Source organism: Solea senegalensis, linkage group LG17 (assembly GCF_019176455.1).
Source record: "Solea senegalensis isolate Sse05_10M linkage group LG17, IFAPA_SoseM_1, whole genome shotgun sequence".
Taxonomy (NCBI): domain Eukaryota; kingdom Metazoa; phylum Chordata; class Actinopteri; order Pleuronectiformes; family Soleidae; genus Solea; species Solea senegalensis.
Window position 1 is genome coordinate 8967893 of NC_058037.1, and position 25894 is coordinate 8993786.

At 41.4% G+C, this 25894-nt stretch overlaps 1 protein-coding gene across 1 annotated transcript in view; it reads left to right on the plus strand.

The window, feature by feature from the left end:
- nbas (NBAS subunit of NRZ tethering complex) overlaps nt 1–25894 on the plus strand; it is a 163627-nt gene that overhangs the window by 97520 nt on the left and 40213 nt on the right. Inside the window, exons 43-47 of the mRNA XM_044048460.1 lie at nt 7716–7826; nt 13742–13992; nt 19251–19591; nt 21193–21420; nt 23362–23564. Of these exons, the coding sequence (XP_043904395.1) occupies nt 7716–7826; nt 13742–13992; nt 19251–19591; nt 21193–21420; nt 23362–23564 (1134 nt within the window). The remainder of the gene's footprint in view (nt 1–7715; nt 7827–13741; nt 13993–19250; nt 19592–21192; nt 21421–23361; nt 23565–25894) is intronic.

Here is a 25894-nt window from a genome sequence, read left to right on the forward strand (position 1 = left end):
GTCTAAAACTACTGGGTCATCGTGCATCTGTTAATGCTCCAGCATTTCAATCAAGGCGACCGTTTGTTTCCATTCCAAATTTAAATCACTCCTTTTTCAACTGGAGTGCTATTTATCTATCTCGTGTAACTCGGCAAAGAGGCCCTTGAAGATTCTGTTTCTCACTATTGACTTTCAAGGTCTTTAACTGTTACTTTCCCATTCGATTACACCTCCCAGGCGTGACAGAGCAGCAGCAGGCTCGGTGACACAGAGGCTGGGTTTCCATTATTCCCCAAGGCAAAATGAGTCGATTTCCACTGCTTGCACTGGAAGTTTTCATTATACTGGCGAAAGTGCCGGTTTGTGAAATAGAGGCTCTCTTTACCATAATTGTACTGTTGCTGGTGTTTACACGAGACTGCGCATTAGCCTGCATTTGTGTAAGTGCATTTAGGTGTTAGCACTGTTTACCTGTGCTTGTCATTGTTGTAATGTGTGAGATTTCCCCTCGATTTTGTGTCTTTGTGTTTGTACGTACGTGCGCGCACGCGTGTGCTTTTACCATAATTGTAGATGTGAATGGGCAGCCATTCCGTGGCAATGTGCTGAGGACAGAGATTGAGATTATGCACTCAACCGTTTATCTTCGCCTGGAATGGAGTATTGATCCCTCTCACCAGTGATACACACGCGCACAAAAAGACACAAACACGGTTAAAGTACCTCACAGAGCAAGTGTTTATCATGTAGAAATACTGCTTAGTTCTCTGGATCTTTATTATAAATATATTTACCTGAAATTTAGACACTCAAATGAAGTCACTGGATTTCTACCTCTGGTAAAGAAATACTTAAAAAAGTGTGCCTCCCTCCCTCAGTTTTCCACTGAGTTGTAAAAAAATCTTTTTTTCCCTTTCAAATTGCCTTATCCAGCGTAGGGCAAACGTCAGTTCAAGGTTTGAAACTACAATGCCAGTTCCGCACTTTTTAGACTCACCCATATGGTGACGAGACTTCATTTCCAGAATGTAAACACGGTGTCCGCCATCTTTGCTAACCAACTAGCGCCGTCTGCTTCGAAGCTTGAGATTCTTGCGGGGCAGCGAGCACAGTGCATGCTGGGAGTTGTTGTCGTTCATCTACCAAAATGAAATTGTTCTGCCTTTCTCCGCCAAGAGGGCACTTGCTTCAAATATTATTTCACATTTCTGCTCCATAGATGACCCAGTTTTAATAGACATTCATCTTTCCAATGGTGAAATACTGTATGCCTTTAATAATATACAGTATTGTGCCAAAGTCTTTTTTTAGATAATTATTTCTCAGTCACTTTATTGGAACATGGCTGCAGTTTTAAAATAAAAAGAAATTCCAATAAATGAACTGCTTCTATTTATTTTGAGATGAGTATTCAGTGTGACCTACCCTTGTACTTGAAAAATAGCGCGACCATGGCTCTCTTAAAACTGTAGTGGATCCCTAATTGATGTAATCAGTAATATAATGTCCTAGTATGGCATGCTGGAAAAATATCTGCAGTAAATAAAGGCCACTTTTATTAAGGACATGCTTGAAAATTACATACTCAACTATAAAAAAAAAACGTTTAATACAACATTTTGGTCAAAGTCCTCCTTAAGTAGCACAGATAAAAGTGGTTTCCCCTGGTAGCAGTGAAACACTTAATACAAACAGCACTTTGGTTACGTGTTGTGACATTTTGAAAATGGCTGTGGTCACTGCTGGTGCTTTTTAATTCGTGGCTACAACAGGATTTAAGCTGGCAGGTGCAGGAAGTGACCTCGCAAGTGCCGGACCACTGAGTTTGTTCGCCGCTGTTGAATTGAATGGAATAATGAGTTAGACTGAAAGACTTCCACATCACAGAGAACACAGCACAGTATCTCCCTCTTTTGGTACAAATTGTGCACTTGTACAAATTGCACTCTTGTACCACAATCATTGGCTGTCTATATTCTACCCACGGGAGTACTGAAGAGTAAAGCAGCCGCAGAAAGGGCCTTATTAGGCAAATATGCATTCTAAATGCACCGTGGCGGTTGAATGTTTGAGACCAAGTAGTCTCAAACCCTTTGACTGTGTCTAGTTGCACTTGTTTGCAGCTTTTGCAGTCTTCTCAGCAGGCTTGTATCTTGCTTGTGATCAGTCTCCTTCATGGTGTATCGTGACCCTCGCTGCAGCCAAGTCTGTTTATGGAGTAATTATTCCTTGAAAATTGGTGCCCAATCCCCACACACACACACACAAGACACACACGCACACACACACCACCCTCCCTGGGTTCCTCCTAATTATGTGCACATACTGTATACACCATTTGATGAATTAGTGTTAATGAGGCCACTGACTGTAAAACTAAGTGTTAGGCAGGACATAAACACAAGCCATTAAGATCATTAGTAGCTTAATCTGTAGCGAGGGAAGGGAAGGCATGACTTGTCCTCCGTAACCTCTATGTGATCTTTACCATGCAAAGAGGTGGAGCATTTTAAAATGGCTGCACAGGTTTGTGTATGTGTACATGTACGTGTGTGTGTGTGGCGAAGTTTTAATAACTTGCTAAATATTCCATTTAGAATTTTCGCAGACTTTCAACCAAAACAACCCAGAGGGTCATAAAACAACACATTTAAACTCATTTTGGTTTTACACTCTTGCTGAAAAAAATATCAGTGTAGGTGTAGGGGCCAAAAACAAATTTTTTATGTGTTGGAATTTTGAACATTCATGGTCTCTAGAATATGAATCCCAAGAACAACATTGTCCCTCTTTTCCACCAACAAGTTAGATTTTCTTTTATTCCATGTGTGAAATATCTAAATAGCTATTGGAAGGATTTCTATTTTAGTTTCTCAAAGATTGATTTAAAAATAATTGTGATTCCCAGATTTGTATTGTTCTATTGCAGCCAACAATACACTTTCCCCTGTCAGGTTTAAATTACTCTGCAATAACGTTTTATTCAGACATTCATTGCTGAAGGTCCTCTGACATTCCTTTTCTTGTCCACAGTCTTGGTTCTTGGTGAAATGTGGATGGATTGACATTCATGATTGCCTCCGAGTAATTTGTAGCCACATATGTTGATTTATGGCATTTCTTTAAGAGCCAACATCACATCCACTGCTGTCTTTTCTCTTCACCCTCAGCTGTTTTTTGTGACAGCTTCTGTATTTTAAATGTCAGTATGCTATCATATATATATTATAGCCTAAGACTTATTTTAGTTTACATTAACCACAAAGAAGTATTTATGTTTTTCAGAGTTACTGTATAGCATGTTAATAAGTAACTATGGATGGACATTTCAAGCAGTATTCAAAAGTGTTTTTCATCAAATATTTCTATATTCTAAACGGTGCATGAGAGCTAATGCAAATAATGCATAGTTCATAGCATGTGGAGCTGTGAGGAGCAGCTAATGAGATTCATTCAAAGACCCTGGCGAATGTTCTCCCTTCTGTGGAATCTACAGAAGATGCATTCAAGAATCCTATTCAATTTTATCACTTCTGCAGACACTGACCAAATGCTTGCTGCTATCGGCACCACCTCCTCACGGTAATAGATGCATCACAAATTAGGTGTTCATTGAGGTAGAAAGGTGTTTGATCATTGATGAAAGATTTCTTAGTTTTGCGTCTTTTTAATGAATAGTTAAAACAGTCGCATTGACTGATCTACGTTCTGTAATCAAAAGAATAATCCAGTATTTGTGCATATCATAGCAACTTTACATGGTTGTAAAACTGTGTACTCTTTATTTATTGATTTATTTACACAAGTAAACTGACTATTTCCCACATTTATCCAGGAAAGAGGCAAAATGATTTTAAAGGACACAGGCCGTAATGTAATGACATGGGAAATTAAGACTGAACATGAGAGAATAAGAATGACTGAACAGTTTCGAATGAAAATGTAGACAATTTTTTTTTTGTTCTTTTTACACTGTTTCCTCTTAAGCGTCATCAAAGGAAAGAGAGAAGTCGAGATAAAAGAGCCTATGGCTGCAGTGGAACAGCTGCAGGGGGAGTTGGAGAGAGAGAGACAGAGAGAGAGTCGGCTGCTACCAGCTGGGAAACATCACACACTACCTTATGCAATTATACTTAATGTTATACATCCCCTTTGTAAAGGAAGAGTGTAAGAGTCTCTTTAAGACGCTTCGGAATTAAATAAGCAAGACATTGGATAAGATGGAATGAGTGTTGTCTCAGAAGAACAGTTATTAGAAAGCAAAAGAGGAGGCTAAAGAGATCCATAGAAATGAGGAATGACGGTTAAATAATTTGAGAGATTAAAGAAAAAAAAGTAGTGTAGACTGGTAGGTTAAGGAAGGATATAGTCCAGATATCTAAAAGAACAAAGCACTGAAGATGAATGACAGAGGGAGAGCGAGTGAGAGAGAGAATGCAAACAATATTTCATCATGAAAGCCTTATTTCAATAAAGTTCTTCAAACACAGGCCTGTCCATCACAGTTCCAGCAGACTTTCGTCTCTCTCTCTCTCTCTCTCACTCTGTGCCGTTCTTCCTCCTCTGAAAATGGCGTCCAAGACAGACCAAGCGTCATCATTTGCCACCCCCCACCCCCTTTTTCTCCTCTCTTCCCCATTACTTCCTGTCTTCCATCTCCTGGCATTTACGTCCACCTCCCAACTTCCTGACAAAACTCATTAGACGTTTAACGTTCTTTCCTGTCTGTCTCTTTTACTCCCTCTCCCGCGCTCCTGCTTCTGAGTTTTGAATTTGCCCCCGTGAGTGCAAGTGTGGGGCGCACATCTAACAGCACCGAGAAACGCAGGACGAGGCGTTCAGAGACGGACACGCTCACACAAAACCCTCCGTTTTCAGTCCCAGCAGCCGTAATTACCTTATGCAAATTAACCATTTCATCCAGCATTTAAGGTGCCAAGAAAACGGAAGTCAGGAGCTCATTCAATTAGAACAGAGGTGATGAAAGAGATACAACTTTTACCTACCACTTTCTTTGTGTGACAATCTCACAAATATGTTTCCCTGGTCATACTCCCCACAGGCCTGAGTCATGGTACCAATTATGTTTTCTGAGATATACTGTATTTATTTGTTCATCTGTGTATTCATTTGTGTGTAGAACAAGGCGCACTAATTAATTTCCAGATTTAACAGTCATTGTCTTTTGTCTGCCTGTGTGGAGGCTATTTAAAGCTCAGTGTGTGACATAAAAGTAAACCAGAAGGTGTTTTGTGAGCACATACCACTCAACGACTTACTCCCATTTTGCTTTATTCTACCAGCTTACAAAACATAATAGGAATATCTTTTATTTTTAAGTATATTTTGTTTGTCAAAAGCCTTGAGAGGAAAGCGTGTAGTGTAGAAGGGAGGAGAGAATGAGCAAAGCTGTGCACAACCTGCGGCTGTGACTGATTTGTCGCCTCAGTGTGTGGAGTGCCTGCTCTAACAATTGAGCTACGGGGCATCATAATGTGTATTTCTGATTAATGAAACAGCTGCGCAGAAACTGATTTAAGAATCCATCCCCTTTTTTTTTTTAATGAAACTTAATTTGATTAAAATCTGGATTACTCTTTAGATCTGCATTAAACCTTTTTATAGATATTTTAGAAATGCATGAAACCTCCCCCACCCCAATTAGATTCACTCCAAAGGTTAATGGATTCTTCACTGGGTCATATAGCTCCCACTCCCACCAAGTGTCAAGAAATTGGGTTCAGTAGTCAAACTTACTGTACAGACAAACGTTACCAAACGTACAGTATATCACCCTTAGTAAAATAAAGATAGATAGATAAGAAGAGGGAGTGTGTCATTTTTTGATAACTTCCCAAAGAGCACTAAACTCATTTCCGTCCACTTTGACTTAAAGGTCAAATGAAGCTTACTGTAAGGTCACAGGAGCCAGGACGATCACTAGCATGCGTAAAGAAACATCAGATCCGTGTGGACCAATCACAGACTCTATTACTCCGAGATGACTCAAAGATGGCACCCAGTAGCTGTAATGAAAATTGCAAGTCTGCTGCATGAGCAGCCAAAAATGTTTTTTCTGGCTTCTGGGTTTTGCTTTCACATTTTGTGGACCATTGCACATGCACATTAATATTTCCCTCGCTGGACTCACCCCCACATGTTCCTACTTGACCCATACTGAGATGAGGTAATAATCCACGTGGCTTGCAGTTGGACATTTCTCATTAACAGTTATAAAGCGAGGGTTTTTTTTTTTCGGTCTTTGGGGAAGGTGTTTTTGGGCTGGAGATTTTTTTTTTTGGAGGAAGAGTTAACACAGGAACACATTGACGTAAGGGTGAGTGAAGGTATTGATTCAAGCTTGTGGTGTACTGTATATCCATATACTGTATACTGATTTAAATGTATTGTGTGAAATATGAGAATGCGGCATGTATACTTCTTTTTTTTCCTCATTCACAGAAATGATTAGGCTTCGTTATTTATAAAGCATAACAAACAATTATTTTATTTTATCATCATCAACAACCAGGGGAAAATATAAGGAGACTGTGTTGTCCGTCAAATTAATATAAATGCCATATTTATTGACCGCACTAATGTCATTTTCCATCATTTAACTTTCAGTGGGTATTATTATTATTATTTTTTACTTGATAATAATAATTATACTAAAAATAATGATAATGATATAATATTATTTCCTTGTGAGTGTCTTTAGAACAACATGGTGGTGAGATGATGGTACAAAAGACAACAGGAAGGTTAAACATTAGCTGTGTACATACATTTCATGAGATTTTCTACTGTAGTGGTTTAATGGCACCTGGCTTACAGTACCTGAGAAATTAATTACATTAAATTCATAACTATGTTTCCATTAGTGTATAATAACCTTAACATTGGAATTGATTGTAAATTCATTACCTTTGAATGAGTTCTTGGCACAACATGAGCTGCAGGGGGGCCTTTCATGTGTTTATGTTTCCAGAAAGCATTCACAGCCTCTCCTACACGTTTAGAAACATGTAAGATGCTGCGGATGCCGCTCACTGGTCCTTTAAGTCAGTGACTCCAAAGCCACTACATCAAAGTGTAGGGAAGCTGGGTTTTTATTTGCTTTAAAGCAGAGGATTGGGCAAAGTATTTCTAAATTTTGCTAAAACTGTCCAATATTCTTGAACTGTGTGACGCCACCAGCATGAAATAACACTTTCAGCATCTGTTTTTGTGTAAATCTGAACATTATTCCCCATTCCGTAGGCTGACCCGAAGGAGCTGATTCGATTGGTCACACAGCATGTGTCTGCATATTCGTGTTGGCCGGAGGAGCTGCAGAAGTTGATAAGTCAGCTGCACGTGTACAACGAACGCCTGACTGACTTCACCCAGGCCCAGGTGTTACAGGGGCTGGGCCGCGGTGTGGACGTCCAACGCTTCAGCTCCGACTCCAACTACAAGAAGGAGACCATCCTTGGCCTGACAGAGTAAGCAGAGAAAGGAATACATTGTCAAAATCACTATTTGAGATATAGAATAAGAAGCCTTACCTAAACATTTTTGAATCACAATCATAATATTTGTGAGATTTCTGCCTAATGATTTATACAATCTGTACTGTTGTTGGTTTGAAGCATTTTATGCCGCACATTTCTGCTTCAGTGCGGCAAAATCTGATCATTATTTTCCCCCCCTCCCTCTGCTCATGTGTCTGAATGTTTTTTTTTTTTTAGGACACTGGATGACAGCGTGTACAGAATCGCTCTGTCTCTGGCTAAGCGCTACAGTGTGCCTCTGTGGGAGATCTACATGACTCACCTCGAGTTCCTCTTTACAGATAGCGGGTACGCACACACACACACATACACACACCATCACACAAGCTGTTAGTTCTTTGTACATTTTTGTACATGTTTTGGTTAACAAGCATGTTTGGGTCATGGTTCCCTGTTAGGGTTTGTTATGTTTTGCTAGTGCACAAACCCTTGTTCCTCCTTTATTAAAATTGCCTTCATGAAAACCATATTTAACCCCCCCCCCCCAGGCTAAATCTAAAACGATGTGAATGTGTGCATATACGTGTATATGTATTTTTTTTGTATAACCGAGAGAGGACGTGAGTGTGTCAGAGTCTATTTCCATAATTTATCTGCTCTCTGACTTGGGATCACACTAACTCGCCACCTTTCCTTGTTTTAATGGAATTTCTTTTCCGGCCGAGGCGAGGTGTGTGTATGTGCTGCATGCTTGTGCTTGCTCGCTCACACGCGTGATAAATATCCCCTTGGCCACATTCTGATACATAACGAAAATGGTTTATGGACTGCACTTAACGATAAATTAAAGCCTATACCGGTGTGTGTGTGTGTGGGTGAGAAAGAGGGAGAGAATGATCAAGCTCATGACAAATTTGTGAAGAATATTCATACTACTTTTTGATGAGAAGCATCTGCAATATGTGTATTGATTTAACACACGAATGGACACAGTGACTGAAATAAATAGAGCCGAAGGGGGGCCGGGAGGGGGGTGGGGGACTGCCGACAGAAGCACAGGTGCAAGATGAAATTTAGACTTTTATTGATCCCTGCGGGAAAACACGTTCACACGCACAAGTTTATCCTGGTATGTAACAAAATTCTGACAACCCAGTAGATATCTGCAGATAGGGCAATAACATGGTTAAAGGGGAAACAAATGGAAAATCTTTCAAGTATTTCGGGTGAAATTATTAAAACACTGCTGGAGAGAGGCACATATATACTTTAGTGGGGACCAAAGCAGGTGAATGTCATCAGTATTTGTATATATACCAAATAAATAGTCCTGTTCAACATACTGTTCAACAGACATGTAAAGAAATGACGGTCACCTGATTTGGGTCCCCTTATGACACACGCGCACATATGTGCACTGTGCAGCAGGAAGAGAGGACAGCGCACCTCCACCCAACACACACACACTCGCATATGTGTGCTTTAGTGGGGACCCAACGGTGAACAAGCTTTGTATTGTGATTTGTATTTATATTCCGTACAAACGATTGTTCGCTGTTTGCACAGCCTCTATTTTCTCACGTAAAATAATGTGTGAGGAGGATCATCTCTGCATTTGCTTTACACACACTTTAAAGTGTTTCAAACAAAGGGTGGAGAGGAAGGTCATGAATCAGCGTGCGCGACGGCTAGATGGGGGGAAGCAGAGATGGATGATAGAGCCAGAGTGTCCCTGGGACACTCCTGTTAACACAGAATAAACACTGTAGAGGAATCGGCGCGCTGCGAACTGTTCTTTCCGTTTGTGTCGGCCTTTGTAGATGTACAGTATGCTGGAGCTCTTTAGGGACTTTGGTCTCGGTCAGTTTTAACGGCGGCTATTAAACTATTGAAATAACTAGAACGACACAGAAAGATGCTCAGACGTGTCCATTTTTACTCTTTCATGCTTTTAACCAAACCAGATTTGGTATACACCTGCTCTGACACAATCAGCAGAAATTCAGTTTTCAGTTGAGATAAGTACTACTATTGTTATTAGACAAATATCTTGATTCCAGTTGGATTAAGTTTTAGGTTGGATTAACGCATTAAAAGTGGGTTTTCGTCTGATTCTATTCATCACAGCACCCTGTATCCGTAGTTTCCTTGTAGTCGTTAATTTTTCAGAGCATGAAACCTGACTAGAGAATCACCGTTTATTGAGATTCATGGTTCTGTGGAGGTCGACCTTGAGCAGATTTTCTTTACTGAAATAATTTCAGCTTTTAGTGTTGCGGACAGACTCTTGTATTATACAATATCACAATACCAGAGGATGACAGAAATACAAAAAAACTGAAGGATAATTTGTGCACACGGATGACCAAGTTGAGAAGTTGTCCCAGTTCTATAGGAAATACAGAACAAGAACTATCAGAATTTCGTTTTATGAAAGATGATGTCAATATTGACACTTGGTCCTGATAGCGTAACTGTTAGCAAAGATGGCGGACACTGTTTATATTTTGGAAATGAGGTTCTGTCCCCCTACGAGAAATTGCAGAATTAGCATTGCAGTTTCAAGCCTCGGACCAAGTGTCACTGGTGAGCACGTAACAAAAAAAAGAATGAAGCTATTTCTCGACTCATGAGAAACTGAGTATTTTCAAAAATACTACCCCTATTCTAGTATTACAAAGCTAAATGCAAAATATTGCTTTAATTCTCAACAGACTTACCATGTTGCCCTTAAAGTATTTTGTATTAGAAGTATGAATTATTAAAGGATAAGTGGGCTGACCTCTGAGAAAGTGATTGATTATTTTTAACATCTGGTAATCTCAGAAAAATGAGACATTTTGGCATCTACGAGAGGACGGCGATATACTAGGAGCTGTACAGCTGTCACCTGAGTGAAAATACACGTCCCTGTTTGCATCATACTGCTCTAGACATGGTACATTCAATTATCTCACATATTTGTCATAATAAGTTGTGCTGCCGTTAACTGTCTTGCTGGGTGCTCATTTGAGGGTGACTATTCCCTGACTGGAATAAAAAAACGATATGTATTCGTCGTTCAGTAGCAGTGTGGTCGATGTGGTGTGTCGTTAACACATACACGCAGGTTAGCTACAGTGCTTTCCGTGTGCAGCCGCAGCTGTTTGCTGCCACTACCTCTACTGTTAAGGGATTATCGATGTGCTGTCTAAAGAATTTCTGCAAGGTTCGGGGCCCCAAACGTGACGATGTCCTCGAGCATGACTGTAAGCATTCTTCATGAAGTCATAGGGGAGAAGCACAGAGAGCAGGACCTGGACAGACAATATAATTGCGTAACCTTTACTTGAGAAATGGCTCCAGCTTGACAAAAACTGTATTTCTGTCTGAACTGAAGCGCAGGGCTGCGTTACACTTTAAGACACACAGCACATGGCAAATGGACACTGAAGACTATTCTGTTTAACCATGCCATTCTCTGCCTTTATCACCTTTTTAATCCTGCTGTTGCTCTGTTGGAAATCATGTGCTCCATGTCAATTGCGCCTGAGAAGGAACACATACAACCATTTAAGGCCCAAGGAATGGCAATATCATGGGGGACATACAGGTCATTTGTTCAGCCCACCTTATTGATTGGGCCTATATTGCATTAAACACCATCATGGGGTCCCCTCCCAGCACTTACCTGAAAGACTGATGACATTTCCTGCATCATCGTCACCTGTGATTCTGTTGGCATGCTAACATGCATAAACCAATAAATACTTTTAATAATCGCATACCACAGCCAGACAGAACCACTGGTGTAGATAGTGTAGTCACAATCATTTACCGTTGACAAGGAGTCGAAATGTGATTGTGGCTGTGTTAATGTCATCAAACTGGCGATAAACAACAGCAGGTGTAATGTGAAAAGATTGGAGATTTATCACCACCCTCTGTGCAGATGCTCCAAGACTCTTTCATGAGAGTTGTAGCAACATTTAGGGCAATTGTTCCAATTTAACAGCCCATAGTGTTACTATTTTAGCTCACTCTCATTGCTCCTAGTCCCAGTGATGCAGCAGGCATCTGTTTTCAGAAAAGGCAAACAGTTGATTTCCCTCAGGGTTTGTAAAGAACCAAAAAAAAAACAAGCTTTAAGGAGATGCTGAACTTTGATTAAAATAAAAACCTACACTAAAAGCTAATAATGCTACATGTCTAATGGATATTACACATGAAGGTTTTGCTGTTCTGTTGTTACAGGTTTAAAATAATATTTGTGATGTTTATGAAGTGATATTAATGATACTAACATTTGTGTGCGAGTGCAATTGGCCACAATTTCAGCCTCTGTCCTTTTTTTCTAAAACAAATTTTCAGTGTGCATTTTATTGTGCGCTGAACTCAACAGACAAACACACTTTTACACCCGCCGGCCTGCAGTTTGTAAACAAATTAGCAGCACAGATCGTAAAAGAGAAAAATTACAGCTTGCATTAATTCAAACAACAATGATGTCCTGAATAATTATCACTGCTCTGCCAAAGCTCCCCCAGAGTTTCACTCCGGCTGTATGATTACCTCGGTAATTAAATAGGCCTCTGAATTTAAGAATATCAGGAGCTTATTTTTCTGCTTAGACCTGTTGGAAAAGACAACAAACAGACGGTGGTGATGTTTGGCAGGGAAAGCAGAGGAGTAGGAATATGCCACTCGATTGAAATGGTTCCTCATTCCCGTGTGAATCAGAAAAAGGAAAGTGTTTGATATTAGAGCCACTCAAACACGGCTGAAACTGAACTGAACAGAAGCTGTTCAGAGCAGCCGGAGCAAAACATGCATGTCATAGAAAAGTGATGAAGCGATTAGGGACAGAGATACTGAACAAATGATGCTGGACGCTGTAGAGAGAGTAGAAAAGAGGGCCTTACAACCAGAGACCAAACATCTTTTGTCAGTGGATAGAGAAGAAGAAAAAAAAAAAAAATGATGACAGCCTGTGCTGTGAAATGCTTCAGTGGCACAGAGCCTGGCCCGAACACTGGACCTAAACTGCTGTCCACAGCTGCCTGTATTCACGCCTGTGTGTGCACATGCCAAGTAACACTCATCACCTCCCTCCAACAGTCGTGTGCCATTGTCCTCTCGCCTTTTCTGCTGTTGGTGTGATTAAGAAGTGAAACATCAGACCTTGATTGGGGTCTCAAGCCTCGTCTTTGTTTGTGCACTAAGGGGAAGTGAGTGGGGGAGTCTTTACTCGGGAGTCAGTTGTTGTGTTGACTCAGAGCTCCCATTGTGAGTGTGATTAATGTTATTTACATTATTGAGTTTATTGTCAGCTGTGGCACGGCTGCAGCTGTCTATATTTTTTTCATTAGACAAAGCCTCCCGGCCAGCTCTGATCGAGTGCCCAGAGGAAACATTGTCCTTTTTTTGATGCTGTCCTCTTCTGACAGATAAACATGCACACTAACACACTTGCAGACAGCCACACGTTGCTTCAAGCACCTCAGTGACTGCCAACAACTGGCCTTAGTTCGCCTTTGCCTTTTAATACTCTTTTTAATTTTTTAATTTTTTATTATTATGTTATTTTGTGTTGTTTTGCACTCGTCCCCTAATTTTTCAGGCCACCTGCTGCTAGTGACTTTTAGTTCTGTGGCAAAACATGCCTTTTTTTTTTTGAAAAGCAAAGCAGTACCACAAGCTTTGCACAACTTGCTGAATAAGTTTTCCACACATATTTCCCTACTTTTTGCACTCCGGATTTCACCCTCATCTTTATTCCCTTGGTTCCTTTTTCTCTCTCTCTGTTTTTTAAATTTGTCCCAATTCTGCCCTTTTTATATCAGAGCTTTCCAAGTTTTTAAAAGTACTGTCAGTAGTAATCTATGAAATACCCTTTTTTCTTTTTTTCAATTAACTGTATCTTTGGTGATAAAGTTGTTGATTACTGTGCTGTTTTTTTTTTTTTTCAAATTCAGTCTCTGGAGCTGGTTGTCTGTATCCTTTGATTTTCAGCTAATGGAATTTCGGGTTGTTTGTCAGTATTTCTGTTTTGTCTTATCTTTCTCAGGCATGTTGGCGACCGCTTCTCATGTGAACAACTTAGATCTTCATATGTTTTTTTGATTTTTTTATCAAACACATACACGTTTCTGAGCCCATAAACTTTCACATCTTGTAAACCGGTGAATATTTTCCACAGAGAAGACGTACAGTATCTCACGCAACTGTAAATAAGCTTTGAAAATGGATAACTTTTAATGAACATGTTCTGTTATTTTCTCCAGTCTGTCCACCAAGGAAATTGAGTCACGGAGCGGGTCCCTTGGTCTGTTCAACACCTTGAAGTGTAACCCGCAGGACTTTTACAGCCACATGACCAAGTACGTGCTGCCAACTGTGGAGGGAACTGACCTAAGCCGCTTGCTCTACTATTACGCCCTGCTGGACGGCGCGGGCTGCGAGCCTTACGTCACCACCACCATCAAGCCAGACGTCCATGTCAAACTGCTCAAGAAGCTTCGAGCTGTCGCCAACGGTGAGAGACACTTTTCATTTCTCTGTCGTCGCGTTGCAGACGGCACAGCTGCTGCATAACTGGAGGGTGATTTACAGGAAGAACAAAAGTCGGGGGTAATACGTCGTCTTTTAAGTAAGATGCCTTAATTAGTCGAGTTTGCTTCCGAGTGTGTCAGTTTTGAATGCAGCAGTGAATGAAAGCTGCAATGAGGATGTGAAACTAATCTGTTGAGTGTGTCAAATTCAATTCATAACGAGGAATGTTGATTCAGCAAGGAGTGTCTTGAGATTGAGAGTAACTCTATTTCTAAGTGTACAAATTTGACAAACGCTTCAATTGTTCAAGCAAATGTTTTGTTGTTTTTCTCTGGCAAAGAAACAGCTGTAGGATTCAAAGTACAGATGAGATTCTCATTTGTGTAACAAATGAGCCATGGGACTTAAATGTCAAGAAATCAAGTCCACCATTGGTGGACTTGAATGTAATCCATCTTGACGTGATTGATGACTCACGGACACATGGTGACATTTCTCCTGACCCGATTGGACCCACAGATGAGTCATAGTGTAAAAAAACAACATATGTATATATATGTGTGTGTGTGTATGTATATATAAATATATATATGTGTATATGTATATATATGTATATATATGTATATATATATATATATATATATATATATATATATATATATATATATACATATATGTATACATAAATATATTTATATATACATATATATATATATATATATATATATATATATATATATATATACATATATATATATATACATATATGTATACATAAATATATTTATATATACATATATATATATACATACATATACATACATTTCTGCTGCCAGACATAAAACGCCCAATTCTTGGCAAAAAAAAAACAAAAAAGTGAGAAACAATCCACCTCTCTACCTGTCACACCGACCTCCTGATACTGCGACAGCATCACATTAAATTGCTGCTTCCACTCAAATTTTCCTGTGGCTGCACCTACTCCAAGGACACCGTGTCCAGGTTGCACCGCGTCAAAGGTTCCGGGGGCTTCAGCTGGAGCGCTTAAACTTCGCCGTGTGCAGGTGGAGGTGGTGTCACTTCTCGGCGAAGTTCGGGAAAGGTCAGCCGGCGTGTCAGCCGCGTTTTCACGCCTCACTTCCTCCTGCTGCTCCAGATAGCACCACAGCTTTTACTGGTGACACATGTCGCTGCTTATCTCATCTCCCCACACACACACACACACACACACACACAAACAGAGTCCATCCATCAAGACTAATTAAGTTTTTTTCTGATCGAAACACCATGGTTACATTTCATTGTCACTCAGACACCATTACCATGTCACATCACTGTTGTATATAAGATAACTGTTATAAACGAACTCCCATCTCTAGTTACTTCAGCCTTTCCCTCCTGTTTGGCAGATATGCAGTTTACAGTGATGTCAGTGGCAGATTGACACATCTTAAATTCAGACAGTGACACACAAAGCTGTGTGCTGAGCTGTAGCTGGCAGGTTTGGTCAGCTTTAAATTTAGCTTTTGTTGCCGAAGTGTAAATATCCCTGAAAAAAAAGACCTTCTAACACCACATTAAAGCAGCTCTTCTCAACCTTATTTGTGCCTGTGCCCTCTGCTGTTATCCAGGCACCCAAACTGCACCGTTTTATCACTCTGCAGAGAAAAACTGCACCTGCTAAAAGTCCCACATGTCAGCTGGAAATGAGAAGACCAATGGTATGTGACTGGTTTGTCGTAAAGTAGCATTTTAAGCAGGCGTAGGAATAAAGCCACATGAATTAAATAGTGAATAGTGAATTGATTTCACCTGAAGTCAGTGAAACTTTGTCGATGGTTACATCGAAGCTAACGGGAAGGATTAATGTCGCACTTACTGTTGTAAGTGGTAAGTTTTAACCGATCACTCTGTGAAACTCCCCTCAAACGCTTTTTAAGAATGCCTCAGTGCCCCCCTTTTTAAAAACATTGCTCCCATCAGCCCATCACATACTGTGGATGGCCCCTTGGGGGCCAGTTGTGTATTGAGTGAAGCCTTCCTAACCAGTAATGGCATCCCAAACGAGCCTCCACAACTTTCCTTTAAATACGACAGTTGGTGTGCAAGTCTTATCAGACGAAATATCAACACGACACCCCGCACACACCCGTCGTAAAATTATTTTTGTTTTCTTAGGCCTTAAAGAAAATACAAACATTAGCTCTTAAACAAACATGTAAGTCATGTACCGGCACATAAACTGAGTTTGTGTTGTTAACACTGCATCACACTCTTCCACTGTTGAAATACAACCCATTCATACTCCACTAGAAGCCTTGACACACTGTCTGTTGCAGTGTCTCCAGGGCCACAAACTTTCTGCTTACAGTGTTCAACTTTGAGACACACACACACTGTTAAAATTACTCATTTTCTACAGACCCACTTACTGAGGCATTCAGACAATGTAGAGACAGGTGGTGTGTGACCAATATTCATCACACTTTCAGACAAAGTACCAGGTGAGTTTCTGAGGGGACTCTCCTGAGGAAGAGGGGGATGAGACGCTGCCGGTGTGTGGGTGAGACTTACATGTGTAAGTGCATGCAAGTCGTATCTGTATTTTAAGTGTCCATCTGGGCCTGTCTAAAAGTAGTTTGTGTGTGTGTGTGTGTGTTAGGGATTACGAGCAGCGTTGAGAGAGCCCTCCCCACTGGCAGACCATTGTTAAATATTAAAAGCCCAGACAGGCTGTGGTGTTGCCACATTAATGTGTCTGTTTGATTTCACTAGAGACCACATATGCCACCATCCCTCCCTCTTACACACGCACGCATGCACGCACGGTCTGAAGATCTGATCCACAGTGACGGCTCCGTAGATGAACTATCAAACTTTGCGTTCAAACACAGAGAGAGGAGGCAGCACTTCATGCGATCGTTTGCGTTCATTCCAGCCTTTTACTGTCTTCTCTTACACAGTTGTCTTTGCACATTTTTGACATGGTGTAGAACCGTAAGGATCCTCTAAGTCAGGGGTCGGGAACCTTTTTGACTCAGAGAGCCATGAAAGCAAAATATTTGCAAATTTATTTCAGTGAGAGCCATATAATATATTTTAAGACTGAATTTAACTAAATGTGAGTATAATAAGCCTCTGAATTTATTCTTTTAAATAATGTTGTTATAATACTCACCATTAATGCGACTTCTGGTTCTTGTGGACCCTTTTATTGGCAGAACAGCAAGACTTTCTTCGCGCAGTGTGTCACCAGCAGCATATCTTGCAATCACACTGAACTGCGACAAATGACTTACGTCTGTTGACTCATCCAAAGCGAGGGAAAAGAACGGCGCTGCATTTATGTCATTCACTTGCGTTTCCTCCACTTGGTTTGCCATCATGATGCTACGATCATGAACAGTTCTTGCCGACAGAGGCATGTCTTGTATCCGTTTGATTATCTTGTCTTTGTTCGGAAGATCATCAAAAAGTTCATTGGCTACATCCAGCATGAACGTTTTAGCATACTCGCCATCTGTGAATGGTTTTCCGTTCCTCACTATTGCTAAAGTTCCAGCAAAACTAGCGGAATTATAGTCACCTTGCCGGGTCCATACGCGGAGTTGCTGCTGGCTAGCGTGCACTCTGCTCACTAGCTCTTGGCACGCTTTCTTCCTGCTGTCTCCCGCAGGGTATTTTGATGCAAAGCTAGCATGGCGTGTGTCAAAGTGCCGCTTTACATTCGACCGTTTCATCGATGCAATTTTGTCATTGCAAATTAAGCACACCGCAGAACCTGCTCTCTCCACAAAGGCAAATTCTTCAGTCCATTCGTCCTGAAATGTACGATACTCCTCATCCTTTTTTCTTTTCGCCATCTTCTTCGTCGAAGGGTTAGCTTTGAGCTAACGACCGAGAACACTGAGTCAAAAGGGGGCGTTTACCTGTTTACCCAGCAACGGCCAACGTCAACTTTTATCATCCAATAAAAATAATGGACAATTGCTCCTGCAGCCAACTGCAGCCCTGAACAGGACATGAGCAGTGGAAAATCGATGGATGGATTGAAACAAGTGATAATATTTTTACGTTTTATCTGAAAAGCCGAAATCTGCGAGCCAGATGCAATCATCAAAAGAGCCACACCTGGCTCGCGAGCCATTGGTTCCCGACCCCTGCTCTAAGTGCTGCATGGTTTGCACTTCGTGTGCAAATACAGAGCTATAGTATGTACTGCAAACACGGTATAACGTTTACTCTGACCAGACCTCTCTTATAAACCGCCACTGTGAAGTGTCGGATATGCTGTAGTGGATTTAAAGGTGACATAGAATGCTTGTATCGCACAAATATGTTAGTTATGGAGGTCTACTTACATATATTAACTTGTTTTCAGGGCTATAAACCTACTAATCGCCGCAAACGAGCCGATCAAAATATCTCCTCACTTACGCTCTCGTCGGCCGCGCTGTTTCAGACCAAAATCACACCCCAAGAATGTGGACTGTGTTGTGATTGGCCAGCCAACGAGAGCTTGCCCACTGTCCTGTGATTGGCCAGGTACCTGGAAGTGACGTAATAGATGGGCCAGCTCTCAGATACACAGCTCCCCCTCTGGCACGGTGGATGCTCTGCATCTCAGCAGCTACAACGAGAGTAGTTCTTCTTTTCCCAGGAAAACAATACAACACTATTTTCTCAGCAGTGGCTGAACTGTTTGTTCTGAAACTTTAGGGTTTCATAAACGATGTAATGACGCAGATACACACGCAAACGCAGCGTTAATTGGAGCTTCCAGTCTATGTGGGCTTTAATGTTCTGACATGTTTTTTTTTTGTTTTATAATGAATATGTCATGTATCTGCATTGCAAAGAGTTGAAGAAAATATAATTATGTTATGTATGTATGATAAATAACTAGTGCTGCATATTCTTAAATGTAAAGCTAAACATAAAACCTGGCCTCATGTCAAACCCATGCCATCCTTTTACTCTGCTGAGCTTTAGAAATTATAGATAGCTTCTTATACGTGCAGCACAAGGACATTGAGGGATTCCTGTTATGTTTACGGCTATATGTGAAGTGCACTATAAGCACAAACACTGAATGAAATGGAAAACTCATTTTCTAAATTATTAGGTCCAAGAGCACAAAGTGTAGGACCCTAATCGACCCTATTGGAACTCAAGGAGTTATTTACTATCACATTCATGAGTGCTTTCAGTGCATTCAACGTGTCTGTCTCTCTCTTGCAGGCTTAGACTACCGGAAGCTGACTGACGAGTCCTTGGATCCACTGGTCACTCTGAAGTCAGTGCTGACCAGTCAGAATGTGCTGTCCATCTCCAAACTTGCCAGCCGGCTGCCTCTACCCGGTGGCGGAGGAGCAACGGTCTCGCCCAGTGCGGTCCACGCAGTGTGGCTGCAAAAGCTGTTTTGGAAAGGAGACCCACAGCTGCTGAAGAGGCCCCCAAACAGTGACCAGGACTACCTGCATGCTTACGACACCTGTGCCAAATATCTGGACAGGCTCGTTCCCGCTGACATCGTCCGCTTCCTGGACGGTATCACCTTTTCACCTGAAGCAGCTAAAAATGTAAGTCTGAATGGGGAACGTCATTTTCAGAATTGATCATCTATTGTGCTATGGAAGAAAATAGAAACTAGCGATGGAGATCATTAACTCCAGGGACGGGAAGATGTTCACCGACATTATAAATCACGTGCAAAGTTTTCCCATAAACGTCCGTTCAAACAGGGTTCTTTTTGCATCCAGCAGAATCAGCCCCTTGTGGCCAATTGTCCTACTTCCTGGGCTTCACTTTTCAGAGTGGAAGACTACCACCAGTTTTCCGTCCCTGAACTCGTCTTTGATTTTCAATCACTAAATCATATTCCTTCATTTACAGACTTATTTTGTCTGGCAGAGCATCCGTCAAACGTTTGTGGATCATCAGAAACTCGTTCCCTAATTTCAAGCCCAGTGTATTATTCTGTTCACATCCACACTCTTGTCACCTTGAAGCACATGCAGTCATGAGGCATAAATGAAATTCGGAAATTGCTCAAGAAATATTACTCGTATAATTCATTTTGAAAAACTGTCCAACAGAGGAGCCTCAGCGTTCCATATCAATAGTTTTTTTCCCCCCGTATTGGTTTCCTGTCACCCCCACCTCTCCTGACTCTTCCTTTTCCTCCACAATTCTCATGCAGTATCTCTTTCCCTGTGGTTTCAAGTGCGCTAATTGATCCCTCTTTATTTCAGAGCCAATTAAACTCCCGCTCCCAGCAGGCATTGTTTTCCCACTGTGCTTTTTTAACATGCCGATTACCTCTCGGGATCCCACTCATCTCCGCTCACCCTTCTTCTCTTCCCTTTTTTTTTTTTTTATAACCTTTTTGAACCTTCAAATGGAAAACCAAGACCCATTTTATTGTTCAGAATGCATCTGACCTTTTGGACCCCCATTGCCCCGCATGATGGATTGATCCATTTCCCACAAGGCCAAGATATGAGATGAATGGCAGGGGGGCTTATCTGGCCTTATACTGGACGTATCTTTGAAGGAAAATAGGGTGTTGGTTTTTTTTTCCCCACCTCTGAAGAATTGATTTTAGATCACCACTTTAGTAAAGATCTCCTTGATTCCTCAGCCTTCAACCTGATTTCAGATTTTGCCCTAGGCTCTGGTTGGCCATGAATACTTATATCAAGATCTATAGGGGAAACACCCTCTTACACATTAAACACCAGACTGTATGTGCTGTCTTGCACACATGCCCGGCTGAAACTGTAATGGTTTTCCAGGAAACACCATTTGTGTGATCATCTTCTCCGAATGTAGAAAAGGGCTGTCAAGTCTTTCAAGATGACTAGTGGATACTATGAAGTGCGAGGAACATTTGAGGTAGCTGGAAGTGTGATTTGGATGATTTTCAAGTGTCCTTTTGGTGTGAATGTATGCGTAGGCCTTGTCAGTGTCTGGGTGCTTCTGAGAGAGTAAAACTTCTACAGCCCAAGGCGTGGAATCAGTTATTCCAGACTGGCAGCTGTGATCTCTCTCTCTCTCCCTCTCTCTCTCTCTCTCTCTCTCTCTCTCCCTCTCCCTCTCTCCCCAATATGCTTTTTCTGATCCTTTTTCCCCCCCATTTTTCCACCTTCCGTTCTGTTCATTCATCCTATTCTGGCCCCAGCTGAGCGTCCAGGCAAGGATGGAGGTGATAAAGCGAGCCACCAAGCCTCTGCGGCAGCTGGCCGATAAGAGCCGGAAGAGAGGAGGAGGCAACGGCAACTCGGAGCAGGAAGGGATGGACCAAGCGGCGATGAGTTTTGACGAGGCTATCGCACATCTGCAGCAGTCACAGGCCCACCTGGACACTCTGAGCCATGCCTTCATTCTGTCGTTAAAAGACAGCCAACAGGTAGATCCCGTCCTCCGCACACTATGTATCATAGACATTTATGTGCGGAGCAAAACGTTTGTTTAACACCTTTGCTTGATGACATAGACACCCAGATTGTTTGCTGTTATAAATGATATAAAGAGACTAATGCGAAAATACTAAAGTGGCATGATTAGTAGTCGTAATAAATGTGCCCTTCAAGGGCCGCGGTGCCCCAGAGCAATGTACCCAACCACCATTGCTCCCCAGGCACAGATAAGTGCTGCCAACTGCTCCTACCTGCACCTGATATGTGTGCGTTCACTACTGGTGTGTAAAAACTAAAAGGATGGGTTAAATGCAGAGGTCAAATTCACGTTCACTATGCGCATATAAATGAAAACTAAACGAATACGTGCATTTACTAAGAAAACATGGTGACGTTTTGTTTGCATTGTTCAACACCCATTCCCAAATCTTCATCCATTTACTACACAAGTCAGCAGTTTGACGTGGTCCTGTGTATACTTGTATGTGTAGGGGGGTGGTACTCTCCCCGTCCTCACTTCAATCAGCCATGGGCTGGGCAGTGTAAATCTGTGGGCCGTATATAGTATGTACATGGTGCTGGCAAAACTGACTAACCCCACTGTCACCTCCCTGTGGCTGTCTCTTTCTCTCCTCCTCCTCCGTGCGTGCGAGTGTATACACAAACTGAAAGCAGAGATGGAGACAGGGGGCATTACGATTTGATGAGCACAGGGTTGCTACGCGACGGCGAGATACCCAGAAACACTGATCATTTCTGAACTCCACACCGAGCATGTTGATAGTTAATTTTGTTTAGCTCCTGCTTTATCTGTGTTTAAAAGCGAATAGTTCTCCATAATGGAGAGAAAGACACCAGAGCGAGCTATAGGTTAAAGTCATAAGTGCGCACACGTGCACACACACACACTGCAAACCTAGACTATGTAACGTACCATCTCCTGGTGCAGGAAGCAATTGTGTCCTCGGAGATAGATAAAAAGGATATAAGAACCGAGAAAGGGCAGATAGGTAGAGAAAGATAGATAGAAGGAGCCCTGTGTGAGGTTCTGTTAGGCTTTACTGTGGTCATTTATCAAGTGTACGTGACCAGCTGCTGGGAATAATAGTAGATCATAAAGGAATTCACCACCGGCACCTGAACCTGCCACAAGGACAGCAAATTACACACTGCAGTTATTGTACTAGATGTGGTACAATTCTTAAAATGTATCACTATTCAGTACCTGCACTAGGGCTGGGTGATTAAAACATGTATGATATGGTAGGGATATCGATATCTGGACTTTGATACAGATTTATTTATGTACAAGTCTTGGCACAAGATTTCACATATCTGCCCCAATATTCAACCCCACCCCCCCCCATCAACTACCTCTGGCTATTGCAGCTGCTCCCAGGTCAGCTGGGAGATCCAACACCAGCGGTACCCGACAGTATCTGCAGACGCTTTCCTCCCGCCTCATCACAACTCTCTGAACTCTTTGAGCGGCATCTGTTCTGACATCATGTCCACAGATTTAGTGAGAACGTTAAAGATCTAATTTGCAATGAAAATGAAGGGAAAAAAATATTTTAATGCTGAATGTTGATGAATTCTTTTTTACCGTTGTGAAATATTATTCCAAATAGTCACTCGTGTTTATCTATACATAAACAAACTGATATTCACTGAGCCAAACACCATTTTCAGTTTCCCATCCTTTATTTATTTATAGAGAGGAAAAAATCAAACTAGAAGGCAGTAGAGAGGTGAGCAGGCTCAGGCTACCCTCCACACTCTGGGGGTGCTATAATGCCTCACAAGGAACTTCAACCATTAAACTCTGTGTCTCCTTCACCACACTTTTCCACTCTGCGGTCTTTTATTTATTTAATCTTTTGATCATACGGAGCGTCAGCTCCACCCTACTTACTGTTTCTCAATTCCAGGAACGGCTCCAGGGTTACAGTCAACTGTATGATTTGTCCCGGTCTGAGAGGTCAAAAGTACGTGAGCTGGCAGTAACCATGGCAACTGATGGGCAGCCTCTGGACAGCATTGGGAAGCTTCTGCACGTTGCTGTTGGACCCCTAGACCTTTCCGTCAAAACTGTGCTTCATGATGCAGTGGCGAGAACAGTCGCTGCACTCAGGTATTAGATCTCTCTGTTTAGATGTTTATTCATAGCATACTGCACACAGTAGACGCCACAACAAGACTTTCACACACAGCACAAACGGGTGTGCACAAGATGGTATCACCAAGTCACCAAACTTCCTATTATTACCCTCTAAATGTCATGTTATCGTGCTGCTTTTGTTTATTTTTATTTTTGATATAATAAAAAAAAAATACAGAAAAAGAAAATGTCAAAATTAAGTAAATTAAATTGAATAAAAATAGGAAGCTCCAAAAATAAAACGCATTCCATAACTAATAACCAAACAACATTTATTTAATAGTCCTAAACAAAACTGCAATTCTGGCAGGTACTTAATTTCCAATTAAAAATCTAATTTTCACCAAGTCTTTTAAATTCATGTTCTCCATTCCTCAACTTATATGTAATGTTGTGTATTTCTTTGATGTGTTAAACTGTCAAAGTAATGTGAGAAGTTCCTGCCCTAATTATAAAGCTGGAGAAGAGGCGATTTATTTTTCTTAGCACAAACACTGGAAGTGGGATTTTAAAAGCTGGCCTAAATCTGTCCACAAAAAAAAAAAAAACCTTTGAAGCTCAAAATTTAATTAGGTAACAGTTTAATCTATAAACACAACTTGCGTCGGACTGTGAGGGTCATTGCATGGGAAGTGAAAACCCTGAGTTACCGCCTTGCACTTGCAATAGCAAAACAGTAGCTTGCGTGCGGCGGGCTGTACACTCAACAATCTGAGTGAAACTATTTGTTATGGAAGTGATGGAGGTGCGGATCGACTCGTTAGTGTGACTGCTCTAAAAAAACTGCGAGTTCCGACATCTGTGCAGTCAACAGCCTGGCGAGAGACACTCGTGGCCCAATGTCATATCTGAGTATGAACAACATTCCAAGTTTTTTTTTTTCTGAAATCTGAAAATTCCTCATCCCGGATAATGAACAAAAAATATGACGCTTATGTTCATGAGACTTATATGGAGCAGCTGAACAAGCACTACATACGGAGTGAGTGACTGATTTACAGAGCGATTATTATTCAACGTCACCCACAAAATGCACTCCAAGAGTCAGAAAGCTTTAAATCCTCCCCGTGCCTCAGTAGCTCGTGTTTACTTTTGTGTAATATCACTTGTTTTCATTTGGTTTTAAATCATAGATAGTATTGCACACTGTTAGGCCTCTCTAAGCCTTCAGTTGTTCTGAGATCATTTAATCATAACGAACTGTTGTAGGCTTGTGTACTGTGATACTAAGGATCGCATCCACAGGGGCAAACATAACGAAGACGAGGAAATAAAAAAGTGTTAGTGTTTGTAATTCTGCTTTCCCCTCATTTTGAGCTTGTTTAGATGGCACATTTTCAACATTCTCATTTGCATGCGCCTCTGATATCTTGTCTGGTGATGACTGTATGTACAATATGTACATAAAACAATTTTAATTCAGAAGAGCACACAGTTTATCCGAATCTTGTATTCTAAAATATTGAAGGCCACCCTAACATACGACCGACCTGATCGCGGCTGGTTGTTATCTGAAAATATACTGAGCCGTGTGTTCGGCGTCTTTGGGCTCAGCGTGTTGGTGGGAAGAAAAAAAAAAACATTGTCAAAATAAATGTCTGAAGTGTTGAATTGAATGTACAGTTGCTGCCTGTGGGAACTGGGCTCACAGCATTTTATTGGTGCCATCCTGCTGTCTGGCTTCAAAAGGACGGGGGAGATGATTCACCTGACGTTTGCAGAGCTACTGGGGTTTTAGGGACATCATGGGAAACCAACCATCGATGGTTAAGTAACAGAAAATGAAGCATTACTGAATAACAGGAGGCTTTTGTTTGAGATAAACAAAAGCTTAAATGGGTGGCTTATTTTCACCGTGGTGGTTTTTTACTGTTTGTCCTTCATCCAATAGTGAGCATTGTTTTGCTGACACGGGCAGACGCGTATCATCGAGTCATCTGATTGGTTTGATGAATGAGTGCCAATCGCCTGCGTTTATGTCTGCCTCATTTCCTGGTTCTTTAAGTCTGCTCAATAGCGCATGGTGTTGATGCAGGAGATGATACCAACACACACACACATCACTGATGAACACACACTCTCTCTCTCTCGCACGCACACACTCTTCTCTCGTCCTCTGATTCATTATCATCTTATAATTAATGCCGCCTGATACAGCTGTTCTTTTGCAGATCTCTCTCGGCTGCAACGCCAACACACTCACACACACTGTGTGTTCACATCTGTTGTCGGCTGTGAGGACATTTTGATTCTAGCCTATCTTTGTTTGGACATTTTGACCTCGTGTGGACATTTTGTCTGGT